This window comes from Glycine max, chromosome 15 (genome assembly GCF_000004515.6).
Source record: "Glycine max cultivar Williams 82 chromosome 15, Glycine_max_v4.0, whole genome shotgun sequence".
Lineage (NCBI taxonomy): Eukaryota > Viridiplantae > Streptophyta > Magnoliopsida > Fabales > Fabaceae > Glycine > Glycine max.
The window spans coordinates 11,995,614-12,016,785 of record NC_038251.2 but is presented as its reverse complement, the minus strand read 5'-3'; the positions used below and the strand labels follow the sequence as shown (position 1 = coordinate 12,016,785).

Sequence of the window (21,172 nt, the reverse complement as noted above, 5' to 3'; positions counted from 1 at the left end):
ATGTTTTAGCTTCTTAATGAGAAATTGGCTTTGGTTGAAATGAAGCTTCCACAAGGAGTGAAGCATATTTCGTTGGTTTATGTACAAAACCATGAATTGGTTTGTGGGTAACAAGTTATTTGGGATTGTGTATCTGCGACAACAAATTTTGATACCTTGTGCAAAATATTGATTACTCTCACTACTTGGGTGACCTTACTGGGTTAGTTATTTCCATATCTGACTGCAAGCATTTGTAGATATCAAAAAGTTGCTGATTATTAAGATAAAATTGTTCCTTCCAAATGAAAATCAGTTTCAAAACACTTAAAGAAGTCTATGATGCATGAAAATCAGTTCCACCAAATACTTTTGTTTCAAGTTTTCTGCATGTTATGATGTGTGAGATAATCAGATTGATCAACACCACTCTGTCCATTTTATACTGTTAGTATTTAGTAAACATGATTGAGCTCAAGAGAGAAGAGAGAATTAGAAAAAAATTACAAAACTTAAAAATAGAATTGTATTAAAATGAGATAGATCATTTTACAAGGGTACAATAGAGCTTATAAAGCTAATCAGAGTAACCAACTTCCTAACTAATGTAACTAACCTTTTAACTAATTTGTCCTTCTCGGTCATCATAGACTAAAAAAAGCTTGGGGGAACGTATACTAGATAGGACACCGAGTATCTATTCGACCCCATAAGAGACCAAAGCAACATACCGAATAAGTATTAGGCCATGGTAGCCAAGTACCTATTTGGACCCGCACGAGGCAATTGTCACATTTACTAATAATCATAGGATTAAGGCACCTAATCCTGCTTAGAGGACAAATTACCTAGATGGTAATTAGTGCACACAAGCCCAAGGTTCAAGGCCCAATAAGGTTGGTATAAAAAGGATAGAGCCCTAGGTAAAAACCACTATTCATTGAATGCACATTTTATTATCCGTATTTATTACTTTAAATCGAATCCTTACTTGAACGTCATAGTATCTTTTACAGGTATCCTCTTTCCATATCACATCACTCAAATAAAGTGAAAAAAAAAAGAGGAGCAACAAGGACCATTTGACATAAAAGAGTAGCGTTTGATCATATTGTGACAAAAACAATCATCATAAATCCATAAGGTGTAGACGTGTTGTATTTCTATTTCTAGAGTTCAATTCAAAAAAGAAATATCTTTAATATTTTAATGATAAAGGGTTAAAGACTTTTATATTCATGATATAAATTTTGATGTCTTTCTCGCATTCTTTATTCTTTTCTTGACTCTGGAAATTGATTGTCTTTCCTCCTCACCTTTCCCTTTCTTGTACATTCTTTGGTTGTTGTGAGGTGACTTTTCTAAAAAATAAATAGGGTCTATTGTATTTGCATATTTCCTTATTAATTATTATACAATTATCCTAGAAAAATAGATTGGTATTACACAATTATAAAAGAACAGAATAGACATATTTTAGATTTATTTTCAGTTTCCTAAATTAACCCCCACTAACAAATTATCAACTGTAACGAATATTAGAGACAAGAAAAAGTTTTTCAACAACAATAACCAATTATCATGTCACAAATAAGCGTCTTGATCGATATTATTCATTATGATGTATACACACAAATAGCTACTAGTAATTGAAGCTACATGCATGACAACTGAGAGAACACATAACGTAAGCACCACAATCAACATGTTTTAGTTGTAATTGGGATTAGCTAGAAGATAATCCACAACAGCCTTGGTGAACGCAGCAGATTTTTCCTTGTTATCCTTCAAAAACTCTTCTGAGAGTTGTGTATCGTCTTTGGTGTAATATTTGACTGTAGATTTGATGATGCATCCTCCTCCATCAAGACTTGCCACCAATTTATACTCATAACACACCTTCTCCAATAGATCTGATAAAACACTGCCTTCATCTACCGTGTAGTGGTACACATAATTTTCTTCGTCCACCACATCCACCTTTTGATTCACATATCCTAGTCCAATTCATAAACCATAAATTATCACATTCTATTAATTGGTATAAGCTCAAACACATGGCACCATGAGTTAGAAAACAATCATAAAATGACTAATTGTTCCATCTATAAAATTAATATAAATTTAATTTCAAAATTAAACTTAATTTACCGTTAACAAGAACGAGCTTCTTAATAGATCCCGGCCCTCCGTCTCCAATGATTTCAGCACTCTTAACAAAATTTGGGATAGCTTTTGGCATAACATTGTTAAAATCGAAGGCCATGGCTTTGTATAGCCTTGCAGGAGCCACGGCACAAACTTGCTCGCATTCAGTAGTGACAATTCCCATGATTTTAATTTGAGACAAAGGATTGATGCAAAGAAGAAGAATATATACGAGAACTAGGGTTTGTAAATTGCTTAATTTGCTCTGATTGAGTGAGTTTGTGGACTGTGGATATGGCATTTTATAGGCGTTGCCGGGTTACTGGGAACTTGGAAGTTCCCCTAATTAATACGCAAACTCAATGTTCAATTAATTATTAATACGTCTGAATACTTTAAAAATAATCTGCCGATGTAATGAATAAATTAATTAAACAGTCAAATTAAATGAGGCGACCTTTAGAAGGAACCAGGCCCTTCTAGATGACTTGTCAAATTGTTTAATGCCTTCTTTATCTATGAATCAAAGTTCGTAGTGCATATATAAGCTGATATACATAGTACACGTATATTTATTTATAATATACAGTAAAGTCTATCTTGTATCAATGATTAAGAGATTATGCTTTTGTTTTTTGGGGGAAATGCTACGTGTCCAAATCAGGTCAATTAAACTTCTTTTATATATATATATATATATATATATTAAAAAAATGAAATAATACTCCGTAAAATATGGCTATTCTCTCTTGTGAAACCAAGACATCTGGATGTTCTTTGATCTTTTACACATGTACGTTTATGGGGGAAATTCAAGTTTAATATATCTTACAAAAATACTAATGAATTATAGTAATTAAATTGTCTATATATACTTTCCTATTATAACATGATAAAAGGAATATGCCTGGTCAATATTTATTATTCCAAGTGATAAAGGGCAGAATTTCTTTTAAGTAAAATTTTAGGTAACATGATGCAATATATGTTATTTGTATTTTTTCGTTAATTAAAAAACTCGAGTACATATCACGTATAAATTAAATGCTTGGACGGAAATTTAGTGTCTCTCAATCATGTTCCACCAATCAAAAAATGTCATCTCAATTAAATTGCCACCTCACTATAATCTAAGACATGATGGAGACAAGTTCCGGGAACATGTGATTTCCATCCTAGATTAGATAGACCATAAACATATCAGTAGTCTTGAATTATCAAATACAGTCATTTCTTGAGAAAAAGGAAAAGGATAGACCGAAGAAAATAATAGATATATAGTTTTGGATGATATATACACAAAACTCTTCTCCATACAATTTTGAATAGTGATACACAAATATTTTTTAAAGTTTAAATATTTTATTAATATTTTTATTTTTCTTTATCTTTCTTCATGTCAAATTATAAATCCTATTATATTTATATTTTTTTTTCTTATTTTTATCTTTCTCTCTAGGTATTAGATAGATTAATAGATGTCCATCAAATATTTTTGTACAATTTTTCTTATCTTTTAATAACAAAATATCAAGATGATAAATATGCATGTGTAGTTGGAGGTTGCTGAATTGAATAGCTGGTTGCACAGTTGGGAACATAGCTAGATAGTTGAATTTCTTTGTGGAGCAAATTAAATGCATAATCTGCTCGGCCCAAAATATATTAGCAGAAAGAGAAAATGCAATATACTAAGATTCAATGCCTTTCGATTATAGTAATATATTTATTACAGAATACAAATGACGAAAGACGTCAACACCAACACAGAACACACGTAGATGCTCATACGTATACTCAACCAAATTCACCGACATAATAGTAACACTTCAAAAATGTTACTTATATATAAAACCGACACTTGCTCACAACTCACAAGGAAATGAATTAAAAACCGAACAAGCCACATGATACAAATTAATGAACTCCAACAACCAGATAAGCTTTATATAATTATTATTTGGCATGAATCATTAAGCAGGATTTGCCAAAACGTAGCCCTCAATGGCCTTGAAAATTCCAGCACCCCTGGCCTTTGTCTCATCACGCACTGCATCTGAGAGGGGTGCAACACCTTTGGTGTGGAATGTGAGAGTGGCCTTGGCGATGGAGCCATTACCATCAGGGCCAGGAGCCACCTTTGTCTGGAATGTAACTTTCTCCAAACTTTCATGCAACCCCGTCCCTCCCACTATGCTGTAGTCGTATACCAAGTTAGCCTCGTCGATTGCATCTCGTCTTGCTATTAACATATATCCTACTTAAAGACACGTTAATAGCAGAACAGGACGAGTTGACCTATAAAAAAAGTTAAAAAATATTATTTATCATGATCAGCTTGTTCCATTCAGCATATATGGGTTCAAAAATTTAACTGACCCTTTATTAAAAATAAAATTTTGAATAAGTTAATATGAAAAAATTTCTAGAAATTATTTGAAGTAAAAATTAATTTTAGCTTATGAAATAATTTATTTCATATTTTTTTAAAAAAAATTCTTTTCTTATAAGTTTTTGATAAAAGTTTATTCAAACAAACCTTAAATTAAATTTAAAAATATCTGATAACGTAAGCTAATTGAAAACAAAAACAAAAAATTTAAATCAAACATAATAAGTAGTTCAATTAATTGATTATAAAAATAGTTTTGATTAAAATAGATTTTAAATTCAGTTTATCTTTAACAAGATTTAATTTTAAAATTGAACTTTTAGAAATCATTTTTATTTAGAAGCTAGTTCGAGACTAGTTTTGACAACATAAAAACTTAATTTTGAATTTAATATATATAATTGATTAAGAATTAATTAAATTTATTTTGATTTTATGTAAAACTAAGAAATCGTGCATATCCTTACATAAGAATTAGTTTGATCATATTATTATAATAAAATATCAAAATATATTTAAATTCATGCATAATCAAAATAGACTCCTCTCGCTATATATTTATACAAATATTTTAAGCTAAAAGTATATATGAGCAAGAAACAAGTTAACACATAATTAAAACGAATAATTAATATTATATTAATAAAATCATTCTAGTGTGACTGCATACTTAAGATTAACTCACCGAATATTATGCCTCTGATATATATACATAAACTGACCTAACTCACTAATATAGTTGTAGGAAATTAAAATAATATGTCTAAGATCATAGGTTTAAATTTTAATGCGATCACTGATATATAAAAAAAAAAAGTATATATATATACACTGACCTTCATTAGCGGTTATCTTCTTGACGGTTCCGGGTCCTCCATTTCCTTCAACAATTTCAATACTTTGGATGGCACCAATAATCTTTGGGATGATGGTGTCGGCATCTTTCGTCAGAGCTTTGTAGAGAGTAACCGGAGCCACGGTGGAGGAGTTTTCTTCATCGTAAGCAAAAACACCCATGATCGATAGAGAAACAAAAGAATGCAAATTAACTAATACTACAAGATAAGGAGAGTGGTATATGAATAATATAACACACTTTAATTAGTTTGTGATGCGGTTTATGGCATAGGGAGGGATGGTATTTATAGCCACACAACCTACAATTCTTACTCATAAATGCTACTTAGTTAGCTGAACAAGTTCACTGTGGTGTGGGTTGGTGATGATCGTGATGTTTATTAATTAACGTGTCAATCCTTGTGTCGTATTTGGCAAATTTTTAATGGGATTGGCCGGGAAATGAAGACTAAGAATTAGTCAAAAAGAGAAGAATATCTTAATAAAATTCATCTAAGTTAAACTAAAGGCTAACAATAATGAAGCTTTTTTTAATACTTAAAAACTAACCATAGGGTCCACGTATAATTTTTCATCTATAAATTAACAATAGTGCGTTGATGACGTTTGTGTTGCAAAAAGATGTTTAAGGAGAATATAGGCTTCCACATGGTGTAAGATACCAAACTCAACTCATTTTTCAAATGAGTGTAATTCAATTAATAATGTTTAATTTCTATATAAAAGATCAATGCTTGTGGGCTTGTATCATAATCTTACCAGAAAGTCAAATATCAGAGTGATTGAACCATAAAATGTCCAAACTCAAATTTAAGCAGAATTCACCAAACTAAGCTTCGTTTGGTGGAGTTCGATGAAATCAAGCGCCCAACGAGATTAAGAGAATAATCCAGCGCAAGTAGTTGAGACAAATCAAACGTCTAATGAAAATGAAATACTTAGATGTAATTTTTTGTGGGCTTTTAAAATTAAAATTTTATTTTTCGTAATTTATATTAAATTTTAATATAAAGATTTACTATGAAGATTATTAAAGTAAGACTTTAATTCAGATTAAAGAGTAGCACCAAAACTTTAAACTGGAAATTGGACTTTAAGATTCAAACAGCTTAAAGACAACACCCGATGGATTAATTGAAGCGATTGATCCACTAAATGATAGGTATATTTAGAACTAATTTTAATATCCAAAATGATTTAAAAAGTTCGATGTCACCGACGCTTAAAAATTAAAAAATTAAAATATCCTAAGAATTATTCTCTCGTTATAAAAGTAGTTGGATTAGTTAACCAATCTAAATTAATTTAGATTAAATTAAAGATATATACATAAATAAAACTTACTTAAATTAATATTTGAAATGTGAATATATAATAATGGGTTCATTTGTTTCAAATTTTTTTCTAAAAAAATTTTTTTTGATAAAATAAATAGTTTTATATTTTTTTTAAAAAAAAGCAAATCAATTTTCGCAAATTCGCAATTCCTTTTTTATTTTTTATCAATGGACCTAAGCTTTCATCGAACTTTGACTTAGTCATCGCGAAATTGACGAGAAAAAATTTATAAATAAACTGTTCACGTATAGACAATAAACTTTTGTACTAGTATATTTACCGACAACGAAATCATACTATATAAAATTAGATGTCCTTAGCACATTAACCTTATTCATAGAGTGCTTTAATGGATCAAATTCAGATTCCCCCTTCATGTCTTGTTTCTTATCTTTTAGTTGTGTTTGAATGGATTTTGTCAAAATTAATTTTGTAAAATTGATTTTGTGATGTGGTTTATATGTAAATATTTTATTATAAAATTAAGTTGAGAGTAAAATTCAATATACAATTTTGGATCTAGTGCAACTATTCAAAGTTATTTCAATCTAAAATTAAGTCTGAATTATTCTTTTGTAGGAATTCAAATATGTAAAAATGTATACAAAAATTCAAAATTATTTCTTTAACATTAAACCAAATACACACTTAATTAAAAAATAACACATTAATAAGAAAAATATTCTCCATACTATTAATTTTTCTGAAATATTAATTTTTTAATAAGGGAAAAAAATTAAGATGATGTATATAATTCAATTTTAATATATTTTCGACTTGATGCATCATGTTACACATTAAGATTGAAGAAGTTGTGACATATGAAGATAAGACAGAAAAGATGGAAAGCTAAAGCAAAAGCACCAAGAGTTCAAGGACGGCAAAGTTTCAAAATTGGCAACCTAAAGCATGTTTTTTTTCCGTTGATTTCACATTCGCTATTCATATAACTCGGATTCCTAGTTAAATGTTTTGTCTCTTAGCGTATCCAACTGCAAAGAATGTTAACTGAAGTACATTCTCACATGGCCATTGTGAAACCTACACAATTTTGTAGAAACATAAGATTGCAAATGGGAAGGTTTTTCATGGGTCCCACGCCTTTTAAACATCGAAAAAAAATTCTAAAACACTTTTACTACATCCCTAACATTCAATTGATTCAATAACTCCCAGCCCACACACAATCCTTCATAACCCATAAAAAAAATCCTAATTGGAACAAAAGAAGAAAAACATAACACAACCAAAAATTCATATAATCAAATCACAACACTAATAAAAAAAGTGCTTCCGAATATACAAATCAAAACCTAAACATACACAACTAAATTGTGGTCTAGAACTAACCCTGTGACGCACCACCATAGTCATACCCATGAGCGAGACAATCTCACTCGGAATCACTCCTCCCTTAACTTGAAAGAAGCTTTCCATGACAAGCAATAGATGCAAGGGACTAAGGCCCAACATGAAAGGCTTTAAAAACATTTTTACTCATAAAACCCGTACCTAGGCCCAACCACTTTTCCCAAATTAATTATTTAATTAAAATTAACAAAATAAAATATTTAATGATTATAGAGAGAGAGAGAGAGTGAGTGAAAAAACGGAATGTTATACACCTCATTATAGCCCTCCATAGTGTACAAGCAAATTTTTACCACCTCTTAATCAAGGTTTCAACACTTCGAAAATTTTCCTTGAAAAATTTCGTTGTCACTCTTCTTTCCAACGTTCAATCATTTTTTCTTTGACAAATAACATACCTTATTAAATTTTATGCAAGTTATTTTCACTTTTAAACTTAAATAATTTCATTTAACTATAATTAAACATTTTCTATGAATATTAAATTTTGAAATTTACTTTATATAAAATTTGGAATTTACAAAAATATCCATATTCATAAAACTATTAAAATTAGAAAATACATAATAAATTCAACTGATCAAATTCCACTTTAAAAGTGTTATTGAAGAAAAATGTTGCCATTTTAAACCCCTAAAAAAATTTTCCAAAATTTTAAAAATCATTTATAATATAAAATGATCATTTTACCCTTAATAGAAGTAAAATACTAGAATATGAATATTTAATTCAAATAACTCTAATAACTCTTAATTCTAGAAAAATTTATAAATATCATTCAAATATATTACTTTAGTTTTATAATAGAATTTTCTAAATGTTAGATAACAATTTTCCCTTTATTCAAATTTTGCACAAAAATAAGTCTTATTTTGTTCATAAAATTTCTAAAAATACTAAGTAAATTAAAAAAAATTATTTCAAAGAATTTAAATAAAAATAATATATTTAGAATTTTAGAATTTTAAAATTTAAAACATTATAAATACCCCCTCTTAGAATTTATCTAAGGTTTTTTAGTTAAAACTAGCTTCATTTAAGTTACATTTTGCATATTCGTTTTTGTAAAATTTATTATAAATGATCTAAAAACCTTTTAATTACAAAAAAAAACCTTTAACACAGTGTCATTAGATGAAAAATTAATAATTAATCATTGTTTGTATTTTTTTCTTAATTTAAATTAGTTATTTGGGTTCCTAATTGCTAATTAGTACTTAAGTCTTCAAATTTTTAGCATCAAGTCGTTAGTTTAGATTGAATTAGTGAACTCTGTTTTCTTAAATAAAATTAAATTTTGAGACTAAGTTTTATAGATGAAAAAATTGTAAAAAATTGTAAATAAGAAAAAAAATCTTAACAAAGAAGGACAATAAAAATTAGATACCAATAAAATTAATGAATATTTTACACCAATAACAAGATTATTAAAATAATCTTTAAATTTTCTTGCATTAATTTGTTCAACCTTCTTCTCTATTTTCAGATAAATTTTCCCAGCATCCCATTAGCTCCAATCAGTCCCATATGACAGTGAATTATCAATCCGAATTTTAATTTTCTAATTTTTTCTCACTAAACCATTAGCAATAACTTGAATAATTATATCCTTAATTTCTTTGTTTCTTTTTGTCTGTCTTATGTTATAGCTTATCTTCTACCCAACTCGCAAGCGGCAACACATCAATTTGCAGCAAATGCAAAGGACATATGTATTAGTCAAAAGCTGAAGAAAGTTAAAAAAAAAACTATTAAATTATTAATCTATGATTAATTGCCCATGTTTTAATAAAGAACAAAAATAAATAAAAGATATCATAGAAGAAGAAAGCCTTGGTGCTGAGCTTGCAGATCCATCAAGGCTAGCTTATTACTTTGCACCATAGCCAAGCTCTTAATTACTAACAAGAAAGACCTTCAGTAATCAGGATTTGCCAAAAGGTACCCTTCAACAAGCTTTACAAGCCCTTCGACCTTGGCTTGGTTAGCTTTCACCTCCTCTTCACTAAATGTAGCATTGCCTTTGGTGAAAAATTGGACATGTACCTTCCTAATGGATCCTCCATTTGAGCCTTCCACCAATTTGCTTTCAAATGAAACCTTCTCCAATGTGTCAGCCAAGGCAGTGCCCCCGATTATGCTGAAGTTATATACATAGGCTGCCTCATCAATTGCATCAACTCTGTGCAGCACATACTTTGTTTTGTCACCTGCATATGCACCCATTAATTCATCTAATTAAAATCATGACTAATTTCATTAATTTGTACTATGTATTATAATTAAGGTTTTAAATATTGGTCGCAATAGTATTATTGCGATTTCATCAGTTTGTTGATATTGCAATAAAGTACAGACAAATATGACTGATGCAATCCCAGATAAAACACCTTGATGTTGTGGTCCAAATCACGATTGTGGGACGTTTTTTAAAACATTGATTATAAACACATAATACGAAGAAAAAAAATATAAATATGATAAATAACATAATGTGACACAGAAAGATATAAAGAGAGAAATGATAAGTGTCGACCAAGTATTTATAAAATATTATGTGTAATTAATTGAAAAAGGTAGCATTCAATTACTGGCCTTCTATGATGGTCATCTTCTTGATGGTTCCAGGACCACCACTTCCTTCTATGAATACAACACCGTGGATGCTATCCACAATCTTTGGAAAGAGATTATGGAAATCTAGTGTCATGGCTTTGAAAAGCCTAGTAGGAGGCACATCGGCAGGGGTGTCGTATTCGTGAGTAACAACACCCATGATGATGATGATGATGGTTGTGGAAAATCAACACAGAGGACTAGTGATGCGGTTGTGAGAAAGTGTTTGATGTTGGTTGCTTTCAGTGTGGTTTCTGAGTTGTGAATAGGGTAGACATTATAAAACAGTCTGGGGTGGCCTGCATGCACTGATCATCTGTGCCGGTTAGGTGCAAACGTGTTGGAACAATAGTTTATGGCAAACCGAAAAAATTACTGGCTGAGTCACGGACAATATCGCTTTCTTTAAGACGTTTCGTGGCACTGTCAAAAATTGTGCAAGCAGACTATCAACCACGACATCCCCAGGATAAAACAGCCTAGATCACTGTATAAGATTTCCACTGCACTAAGGGAACCTTTTCTAGAATTACACCCTCTTGTATGACTTGAAAAGTCACTCTAAAGCCACCCGAAAATATGACTTGAAAAGTCACTCTAACAGCCAACCGAAAATATGACTTGAAAAGTCACTCTAATAGCCAACCGAAAAATATGATTTGAAAAGTCACTATTATAGCCAATCGAAAATATGACTAGAAAAGTCACTCTAATAGCCAACCAAAAAATATGACTTGAAAAGTCACTCTTATATCCAACCGAAAATATGACTTAAAAAGTCACTATTATAGCCAACCGTAATTTTAGAGCGACAGAAAGAAAGAGGGAGAAGTTTACCGGAAATGCATCGGCTGAAATATGGGAGGGAGAAAGAAAAGTTGAGGAAATGTTTCTCAACTGGGGCAAGGAAAAATGAAGAAATGAGTTCTCTATATATAGGGAGTGAAACGCTATTCAAGTGTTTATCCTGAGCGATGTGGGACTTGAAGCCTTTTTTTCTTCTTTTTTTTTTTCTTTCTTTTTTTCAAACTTTCATCCACATTCTCCTTTGTTCTAACAATCCGCCACTTGAAATTTGAAAAGAAGATTTTCGAGAATTTCATAAAATTGTGCATAAACAAAGGTGTCATACAACTTGAACCTTTGCATAGTGAGTAAGATTCAGATTTTACTAGAGTGACTCGAAGTCTTGAACTCTATCTCCGACATCAAACGACACACAACCTTTTCATAGGTGTATTCTATAAAGCCCGTGCGTTAAAGGTCATGCACGTCTATCCCGGTATAGTGAATGCTCTAGAAATTTTTGCCCAAAATTTCATATGAAGTAGCCCTCACTTCAACATTCACATAGGTGAGTCTATCAAGAGTACTCCTGTAGCCTAGGTACTCCACTCAACATAGAGTATAGATCTCATTAAGAATTACAATTTTTTTTCATAACTCATCCTCTTGTTACTTCAGGAATCATGCTGCTTTCACTTATAACAGCATATTCATCTTATATCACTTCATAACTTGTTATTACCCATTGAACCTAGTTCTTGGGATCTCCAGTCATTTAGGTCGGGTTACCATCATGAATGATCATCGCAGTAAGGGCAATAGTCTCATTCTTTTAGAAGTGTTATGGACTTTCTCTCTAGCTAATCCTTTCGTCAAAGGATCTGCTAAATTACCATCAGTGCGTACGTGATCCACTCTAACAGCTCCTGTTGAGAGTAATTCTCTAACAGTACTGTGCTTACAACGTATCTGTCGTTTCTTACCATTGTAATAACGGTTCTCAATTTTTTTTCAATAGCCACGGTACTATCACAATGGATCAACACAGCTGATATCGATCTTTTCCATAACGGAATCTCTGCAAGTAAGCTTCTCAGCCAACTTGCTTCCTCATTGGCAGTTGCTAGTGCTATCATCTCAGATTCCATAGTGGACTGAGCTAAGATAGTCTGTTTCTTTGACTTCCAAGAAACAGCCCCACCAGCTATGTTAAATATATAGTCGCTGGTTGCTTTGGAATAATCTAAAAGAGTGTTCCAATCTGCATCGTTGTATCCTTCAAGTATAGCGGGAAACCTTTTATAATGTAATCCAAGGTTTATGGTTCTTTTAAGGTACCTCATTACCCTTTCAATAGCGTGTCAGTGCTCCATACTAGGTCTACTGGTAAACCTGCATAATAATCCCACAACATAGGCTATGTCGGGTCTAGTACAATCAGTGGCATACCTAAGGCTGCCAATGATACTTGCGTACTAAGTTTGTCGTATACCTTCACCAGTGTTCTTAAACAGTTTTACACTTGGATCATATGGTGTACTACCAGGTTTACAGTCAAAGTAGTCATATTTCTTTAAGATCTTCTCAATGTAGTGAGATTGATCCAGAGAAATTCCCTCTTTTGACCTAGTAATCTTAATACCAAGGATTACACTTACTTCTCCGAGGTCTTTCATATCAAAGTTGTTACACAACAATGATTTCACATCTAATTGATTTGCAGCCAGGAGGTAAGTCTACTAAATGCCATGTCTTGTTAGATTCTAAAGAATCCATCTCATTATTAATGGCTTCTTGCCACAAGTCAGCATCCAAAGAAGACAAAGCTTCTTGGAGGTTTGATGGATCCTCCTCTAATGTATAAGCCATATAATCGGGCCCATAATCTTTAGCAATTCTTGCTCTCTTACCTCTTCGAGGCTCTATATCTGATTCTGGTTGTGCAAGATTTTCACTATTAATAGCAGAAAGATGACTAGATGAAGTACCCCCACTATTCCTTAATTTAAAAGAAAATCAGAAACCAGATTCTTTCTCATCTCTGGAGTATGCATCACATATTTGAGAATCAAAGTCTTTCCAGAGGTAAACTTCAGTTCAACATCTCCAGTTCCAGCAACAGTAGTGGTGTGAGAATCTCTCAGCAACACTTTCTTATCTTATTTTCAACATTCGTGTATGTTTTAATCATAACACGATCATAGTAGACATGGCGAGAGGCGCCAGTGTCTACCCACCATCCATCTGATCCTCCAATCATATTAATCTTAGTTATCACAGCTATGTATGACTCTTGAGCAATTTTCTGTATCTCATGGGATTGAGACTCTACTGATTATCATTAGTCGTTTGATACTTGAGGTAGCGGCTAACAGCATACTTTTTAGTTCCAGCTTCCTCAGTATCATACTTCTTTTCCAAAGCCAGCCAAACTAATTTGGCAAACTTATATAGGCTATAATAATCATAGAGATCATCAGCTAACCCATTCAGAATGAAATTATTGCATAGGTAATCATTTTCATTCCAAAGAGCTAATTCCATAGTCATTTTATCCTTCACTTCCTTCTCAACATCTTTAGACATCACTGGAATATCAGTGTTCAAAACATAGACAACTTTTTTCATAGAAAACATCATCTTTTGTTTCCAACGTTTGAAATGATATCCTTCAAACCTAAAAGGTTTGTTGAGGTCATTGTTGTTCGAGCCAGTAATATCTACGGTAGCCATAACAGAACCGAAACGTCTTAAAATTGTTGGAACAATAGTTTATGGCAAACCGAAAAAATTACTGGCTGAGTCACGGACAATGTCGCTTTCTTTAAGACGTTTCATGGCACTGCCAAAAATTGTGCAAGCAGACTATCAACAACGACGTCCCCAGGATAAAACAGCTCAGATCACTGTATAAGATTTCCACTGCACTGAGGGAACCTTTTCTAGAATTACACCCACTTGTATGACTTGAAAAGTCACTCTAAAGCCACCCGAAAATATGACTTGAAAAGTCACTCTAACAGCCAACCGAAAATATGACTTGAAAAGTCACTCTAATAGCCAACCGAAAAATATGACTTGAAAAGTCACTCTAATAGTCAACCAAAAAATATGACTTGAAAAGTCACTCTTATAGCCAACCGAAAATATGACTTAAAAAGTCACTATTATAGTCAACCGTAATTTTAGAGCGACAGAAAGAAAGAGGGAGAAGTTTGCCGAAAATGCATCGGCTGAAATATGAGAGGGAGAAAGAAAAGTTGAGGAAATGCTTCTCAACTGGGGTAAGGAAAAATGAAGAAATGAGCTCTCTATATATAGGGAGTGAAACACTATTCAAGTGTTTATCCTGAGCGATGTGGAACTTGAAGTCTTTTTTTCTTTTTTTTTTCAAACTTTCATCCACATTCTTTTTTGTTCTAACAAAACGTGATTCCGTTTAGGGTTCCGTGCACTGCTCATGTGTGCTGGTTTGGTGAAGAAGTAAAAGTGGTGATAAATGTGCACCCTGATAAGTGTGCAATTGAGTGAAAATAAGTGTGCAATTGAGTGAAAAGAGAGTAAGAGAAAATATAGAAAAAGAAAATGATAGTACTGATAAATAATATAATAAAAAGGAAATAAATAATATAATAAAAAGGAAATAAAGAGGTAAGAAGAAAATGATATGCAAGTTAAAGAATGTAGTCAAGGGACTAAAACGTAACATAGCAGCATTCTTTCAAACTTCAGTTAAGAACTCACATTTTTTATAGTAAAGATACATCAACTTCTAATTAAAGGTATGTTTGGAAATTCGTTTTAAAATTATATTTGACGAAAAAATTATTTTTGTCAACGGATCATGATTTATATATATATATATATATATATATATATATATTAAAAAGGATGCTATAATATTTTTAACTGCATATGCACTAAGTTATGATAATTATTTATGGGTTTGACAACCGCAACATTATGTTTGGAGGGGCATTAGGAAGGGACAATTTCGTAGGAACTTGCATGCTCCTATCAGGTAACTACATAAAGCCATATATACCATTTTCATTAAGGTGTAAGTAAACTTGGTTCTGACTTATTCTCCTGCAGTAGAGAGAGAGGAGTGAAAAAGTTGTAGACATTGAGAAAAATGGAAGGAAAGAGGAAATGCTAAAAGCAGAGGAAGAATAAATTATAAAGTAATTCAAAATCATCACAGTCTCACTAATTTTTATACATGTTATTAGTTTTTTTAATAAATTAGAAATTTTAATTCATATTACATAAATTGATCATAACCATAAGCACGTAATCCTCCTGTACTACCTAAGGCCAATTTTTTAGTAAAACAACATGAAGAAGTATATGTTGTCCCATTGGTAAAAAAAAAAAAATATTGATTAATTTTTTACATTAATTATAGATTGATTCTATGAATAGATGTAAAATTAACTAATATAAAAAGCTGATAAGATAAGGTGGCTTTCTAAATTAGTTGTAAAAAATATCAAACTAAAAATTATGGCTAGGATCCATATAAGAAGTTCACTAATTTTTATTTACATTTTAGTGATAATTAATATAGAAAGTCACTTTTTATATTGGTTTTCACCTGTCATTATGATAATTTCAAAAATAATTAATTGAGACGTGTGAATTTAAATAATTATCTTATCTTTTATTTTATTTAGGATTTTGTTTATGTCTTTTTTATGTAAATTGTTAATTTCTAATTTGTTTTCATTAACTTGTCATTTTGCTAGGTTATGTGTGCTTATTGATGGATTATTTTGTAAGAATTTGAAATGAATTGAATTTTATTATTGGAGCAAGGTTTAGTAAAAATTATAACTCAAATGTGCTTAAGTTAAGATGGGAGGATCCAAATTGAAATTCTTTTTTTAGAGAAGATGTAAAAAAAGTTACAGAAGAAAAATCAGCTTCAACCAAATAATTTTTGGCTCAAGTTGAATTAAGATAGAAGTGTAAAATTGTAAAGCTGTAAAATTTGTTTAAACCTGAAATTCTTGATTTAAGCAATCCCTCGCTTAAGTGTAGATTTTTAGGACTCTAGAAATAGATTTCATGCTCATTTTGAGGGGATTACATCTTTCACTTTGTAAAACACAATTCCTTTACTAAAGTTTGAGTTCTCCAACTTTCTTCTTCCAGTGTTCTCCTCTACTTCTTGCTTTTGGATGCTACTCATGGAGATGGGTAGGTAAATTCTTTATTGTTGAGATTAGATTGTATTCGAACCTTATGTTCTCATGTATTTCTTTTGAAATATTGTTATATATTCACCTTGTTCTTTAATGTTAGCTTTTTATTTCTATACTTTATGTTTATTATGGAATGGTCACCCATAGCTTGATTTTTAGATGAAATTATTATTGGAAAATACTTTCTTAATCTTGAGCTGTGGTAAAATGCTCATTAAACCTCGGAGCTAGGAATATGATGAGGGTTAATGGTTATCTTTGGTTCATTAAGATTAAAACAAACTTCTTTATTAAATGTGCAAAGGATTGATATTTAATAAAATTACTTAAGTCTTTCCATCTAAGGAATTAGGAATTAAAATATTGTTCTTGAACTATGACCGATATGAACTCCTCAAGTTGGATATTATGTTTTAGTGTAAAGAGAGTTTGATTCCATTAAATTTAACCCCGACAACCTTTGTCATTTGAATTTCATATCGTTTTATTGTATGTTTATCGAAAATTTCAAAAATATCATAACTTGTAGCTTATTTTACTTTATCTTTATTGTTAAATGCTATATTCATATCATCATTATTTATTTATTAGTTTAGATACTTAAAACTTGTGATATTGTTAAATATTATGCAAGTCGATAACTCTTATTTATTGAATACTACTTGACAATTTGATACGCTTGTCAATGAGTCAACACAATATCACCAATATAAATAGTAATTTTCTAAATTAGTTATAGTAAAAAACAGATCTAGAAGTCCTACAAAATCTAAATTAAAGAAATTAAAAGTATGCTTAAACTACCTTTAGTTAATGTAACTTTGTGTGATGAATAAAATATAACCCTTCACATCTTATTATGCCTTAACTAGCAATAAAATTTATTATCGAGTGTAATTCTACCTTTGTTGCATGTGGCAGTTGAGTCTTTCATGATTTGTTTATTAAAATGGGTTAAAAATAAAAATTAATTATCGTAATAGGTTGGTTAACAAATTATTTACTAAGTGATTTTTGTTACATAAAAATATAAGAGATGTTATCCTGGGAGACACCTTGTACTTTTTATCCCGTAACAAAAGATGTCACCCTAATATATTCTATCCTAATAAGTATTTAGTAAAGTACAGAAACATTAATGCTACAGTAGTAGTGTTTCCATCCATTTTTAACTTTTTCCCATATAATTGTATTTTGTTGTAAATTTTGTGATTATAATATACTCTTTAACTTTTTATTTATATTTTATAATCTTAAATAAAAATTAAAATAAAATTAACAAAATACATCTATAATTATAAATTTACAGGTTTAGAGTACACGTGTTGAATCCACGTTAACTTTCAAGGTTTGAATTAGACGGATCATTTTAAGACAGGTTTAGATAGCACATTCTGTCATATGGTGTTTTGTACATATTTGGTTTGGATCCAAATTATAATTTATTTATTATAATTTTCTTAGCCAAATTTTTAATTAATGAGTTTTAATTATGTACAGAACTTTGAATTTGAAAAATCTTTTTGTGTGAATAATAAAGGTAACTATTACTTAATTATTTTTTCAATTCAAATATTTTTAGTTGAATAATTTTTAATCATAGATTTATCCTGCCAGTTCCATACTTATTAAAATACATACAGAAAATCAAAAGTATATATTTTCAATTCTACCTATATATGATTATAAATTTGATAATTTATTTTCAAGTTTGGATTTCACATGATAAAATTATGTAACTTCTCAAGGTATGGATGACATATTTATCATTAAATAGTTCATAATAGATTGATTCGATTACAAAAAAAAATTAATTTAAATTAATTAATACATTTATGTCTCATTAAATAATATATATGCAACAAACATAAATCTAAAATATTTATTAATTAGTGCCCAATTGACTTTTATTGTTAAACTTTTATTGCCTAATAATTAGTGTCTAATCAAAGCACATAACTAACGTCATATAATTTTATGTCCTATAATTTTATATTATATAGTTATTATTATTTATTTTGTTTTACAGGCAATTCGTTGTTTTTCTAATAGACTAAAATCTAAATTCTCTCTATATATGAATTGCTCCTCTCACTCTCACATCGTTCAAGAACTCTCCCTTTCAAACTTAGTAGATAATACTCCTACATCTTCAAAAAAGGCTAATGTTTTGTATCTTCTTCAAGCTCTTCATGCTTAAGGTATAGATTCTTTCTTGTAATCTCATTTTTCTTATCTTTTGAAACGATTCTGAAATTTTTATCTACATTTTTTCCTACTCTGTCATCTAAAATTAACCTTTTTTTTTATTAATTATTGTTATACTTATATCATTTAGACTTATTATATATTGGTTTTTTTTTTTTACTTATCAATTTCTATTTTGATACGTAAATGACGGTTTGCACGTGATTCACCACAAAAAGTATTAATTTTTTGTTAGTAATATAAAGAAAAATATTTTCTTATCTATTGTTTCCGTTGTTGTTATTGTTTTGCATCCTTGCAATCTCATTCTTCTTATAAAATTGTTTATAAGGCATTTTAAATTTGTATTTACATCTTTTTTTCTTCTTCCAAAATTAACCTTTTATTGATATGACTCATTATTTTTATTACTATCTGTTTGATTATTTTTTCTTCTTCTTCTTATTGATTATTGTACTGACTTTTTTTCTCTTCTTATCAAATTCTCTTCAAAACGATGGCATGCATGCGATTAGGTATTTTTTTATAGTAATTTTATGTTTTTCTATTGTTATCCTTTTTATTATTGTTTTGCATCCTTCTAATTTCATTCTTCTTATATTACATTTACAATGCATTCTTAAAATTCTCTCTCTCTCTCTCTCTCTCTCTTCTTTCTAAAATCAACTATTTTCTTCCTCTTTTGATTGTTTTTATTTTTTTTTATTATTCTGTTTTTTCTTCTTCTTCTTAACAATTTTTCTTTTGATATGAAAATGTCATCTGAACGTGAAGCACCGCAAAAAAAAAAAAAGATATGTGGTTTTATAGTAATTTGAAAAAAGTTCAAAAAATATTTAACAATAATTAATTATTTTATCATTTGTATTCACATATAAGATTGGTAATCATTTTTTTATAATTAATTAATATGAAAAAAATTTATATTTTTCTTTTTATTATTTTTAAGAGTAATTGGAGTACTAAAATCGTGTAATAAAACAAAATTTCTTATTAATCTAAATCTAAGACTGAGGCAGTCTACTAGAGTATATGAATAAGCAAGTTTGAAGTCTTTTCAACTTTTTTTTAAAAGCTAAAGTATTTTCAATTTGCTTATCAAGCAACGCCCAATTTTTGGAAAACGATGTGTCTTTTCATTATTATTCAAATTATATAAGTCTTTGTTATAATATTGTTTTGCATTAGGCTATAAAATAGACTCCAACATTACCCAGGAATGTTTCTTAATTTGAAGATGATATCAAACATCAAAATAAGAAAACCAAATTTGTAACGATCTAAATTTTAATTCAAAGAAGTTACTTATTATTATGAGATTATTTATATGAGCCATAATTATAAAAAGCACCCAATATTGCTTATTATTTATTATAAGAATATATAGCTATTCTAATTATAACCGATAGGTTAAAGTAATCTATAAAAAAATGTACAGTGCAATTTGAGTATTGAGTACTCCAATTAATAAATGGTATTTAATAATATATAATATCAAACTTAATTTGTAAAAAACAATATATATTATATATAATATGAAAAAATCATGTGAAAATATATATTTGTAAATATACATAAAATTCATTGATATTCATGTAAGACTACTGTTGGGATCAACTTTATCATATTATCATCCTAATAACAATTTAGTTACACAACATCAAATCATATTTATAGGTTGTTAATATTTTATATAATATTTACATTTATGAGTTATCATTTGAACTGTCATCTACATACTAGTAGGAATGAAAATAGAATATAAGTGAGTTTATTTAAATTTATTTTAAAAAATATATTGTTTTAATAAAGTAAGCAATTTTTTGTTTTATAATCTAAAATAGATATTTTGCATTAATTTGACCGACAATAAATACATGACAAGATAGGATGGTTATAAAACAAATAAAAAGTACAAATGTCATTTAGGATAATACTTCTTATATTTCTACATAGTAAAAATTATTAATTTTTAATAAATATTTTTTTATCAATCCATTATGATAATTAATTTTAGTTTTTAATTCATTTTGACCCACCTATTCCGTTTTGTCAACTATGTGTAAAGGAAAGTTCAAATGTCTTTGATCAAATTTACCGATACACATACTGACCAAGAACTTCTTGGTCAACTGGTGTCCGAATTCCACTCGCACGTACGCACTTACATTGGAATTGTCCTGTATTCTGTGACTTGAGGGAGAAAAAAATCTAATTAGCCAACGAACACACTTCCAAATTACATTTTGGTTTTGATTTAACTTTTTTT

At 29.6% G+C, this 21,172-nt stretch overlaps 3 protein-coding genes across 3 annotated transcripts; all 3 read right to left on the bottom strand.

The window, feature by feature from the left end:
* Positions 1 to 1,563: 1,563 nt before the first annotated feature.
* LOC100812065 (major strawberry allergen Fra a 1.06) lies at positions 1,564 to 2,433 on the bottom strand. Its single transcript, XM_003546297.5, has 2 exons — positions 2,131 to 2,433; positions 1,564 to 1,976 (listed from the first exon to the last, which is right to left on the bottom strand). Exons 1-2 carry the CDS (start codon positions 2,426 to 2,428, stop codon positions 1,690 to 1,692), a joined length of 585 nt encoding a protein of 194 aa, XP_003546345.2. The 5' UTR covers positions 2,429 to 2,433; the 3' UTR covers positions 1,564 to 1,689.
* Positions 2,434 to 3,833: 1,400 nt separating this feature from the next.
* On the bottom strand, positions 3,834 to 5,636 carry LOC100811185 (protein LlR18B). Its single transcript, XM_006597654.4, has 2 exons — positions 5,356 to 5,636; positions 3,834 to 4,384 (listed from the first exon to the last, which is right to left on the bottom strand). The coding sequence occupies exons 1-2, from the start codon at positions 5,534 to 5,536 to the stop codon at positions 4,101 to 4,103; spliced, it is 465 nt and encodes a 154-aa protein (XP_006597717.1). The 5' UTR covers positions 5,537 to 5,636; the 3' UTR covers positions 3,834 to 4,100.
* Positions 5,637 to 10,003: 4,367 nt separating this feature from the next.
* On the bottom strand, positions 10,004 to 10,862 carry LOC100810644 (pathogenesis-related protein 10). Its single transcript, XM_003546294.4, has 2 exons — positions 10,682 to 10,862; positions 10,004 to 10,296 (listed from the first exon to the last, which is right to left on the bottom strand). Exons 1-2 carry the CDS (start codon positions 10,860 to 10,862, stop codon positions 10,004 to 10,006), a joined length of 474 nt encoding a protein of 157 aa, XP_003546342.1.
* Positions 10,863 to 21,172: the final 10,310 nt, after the last annotated feature.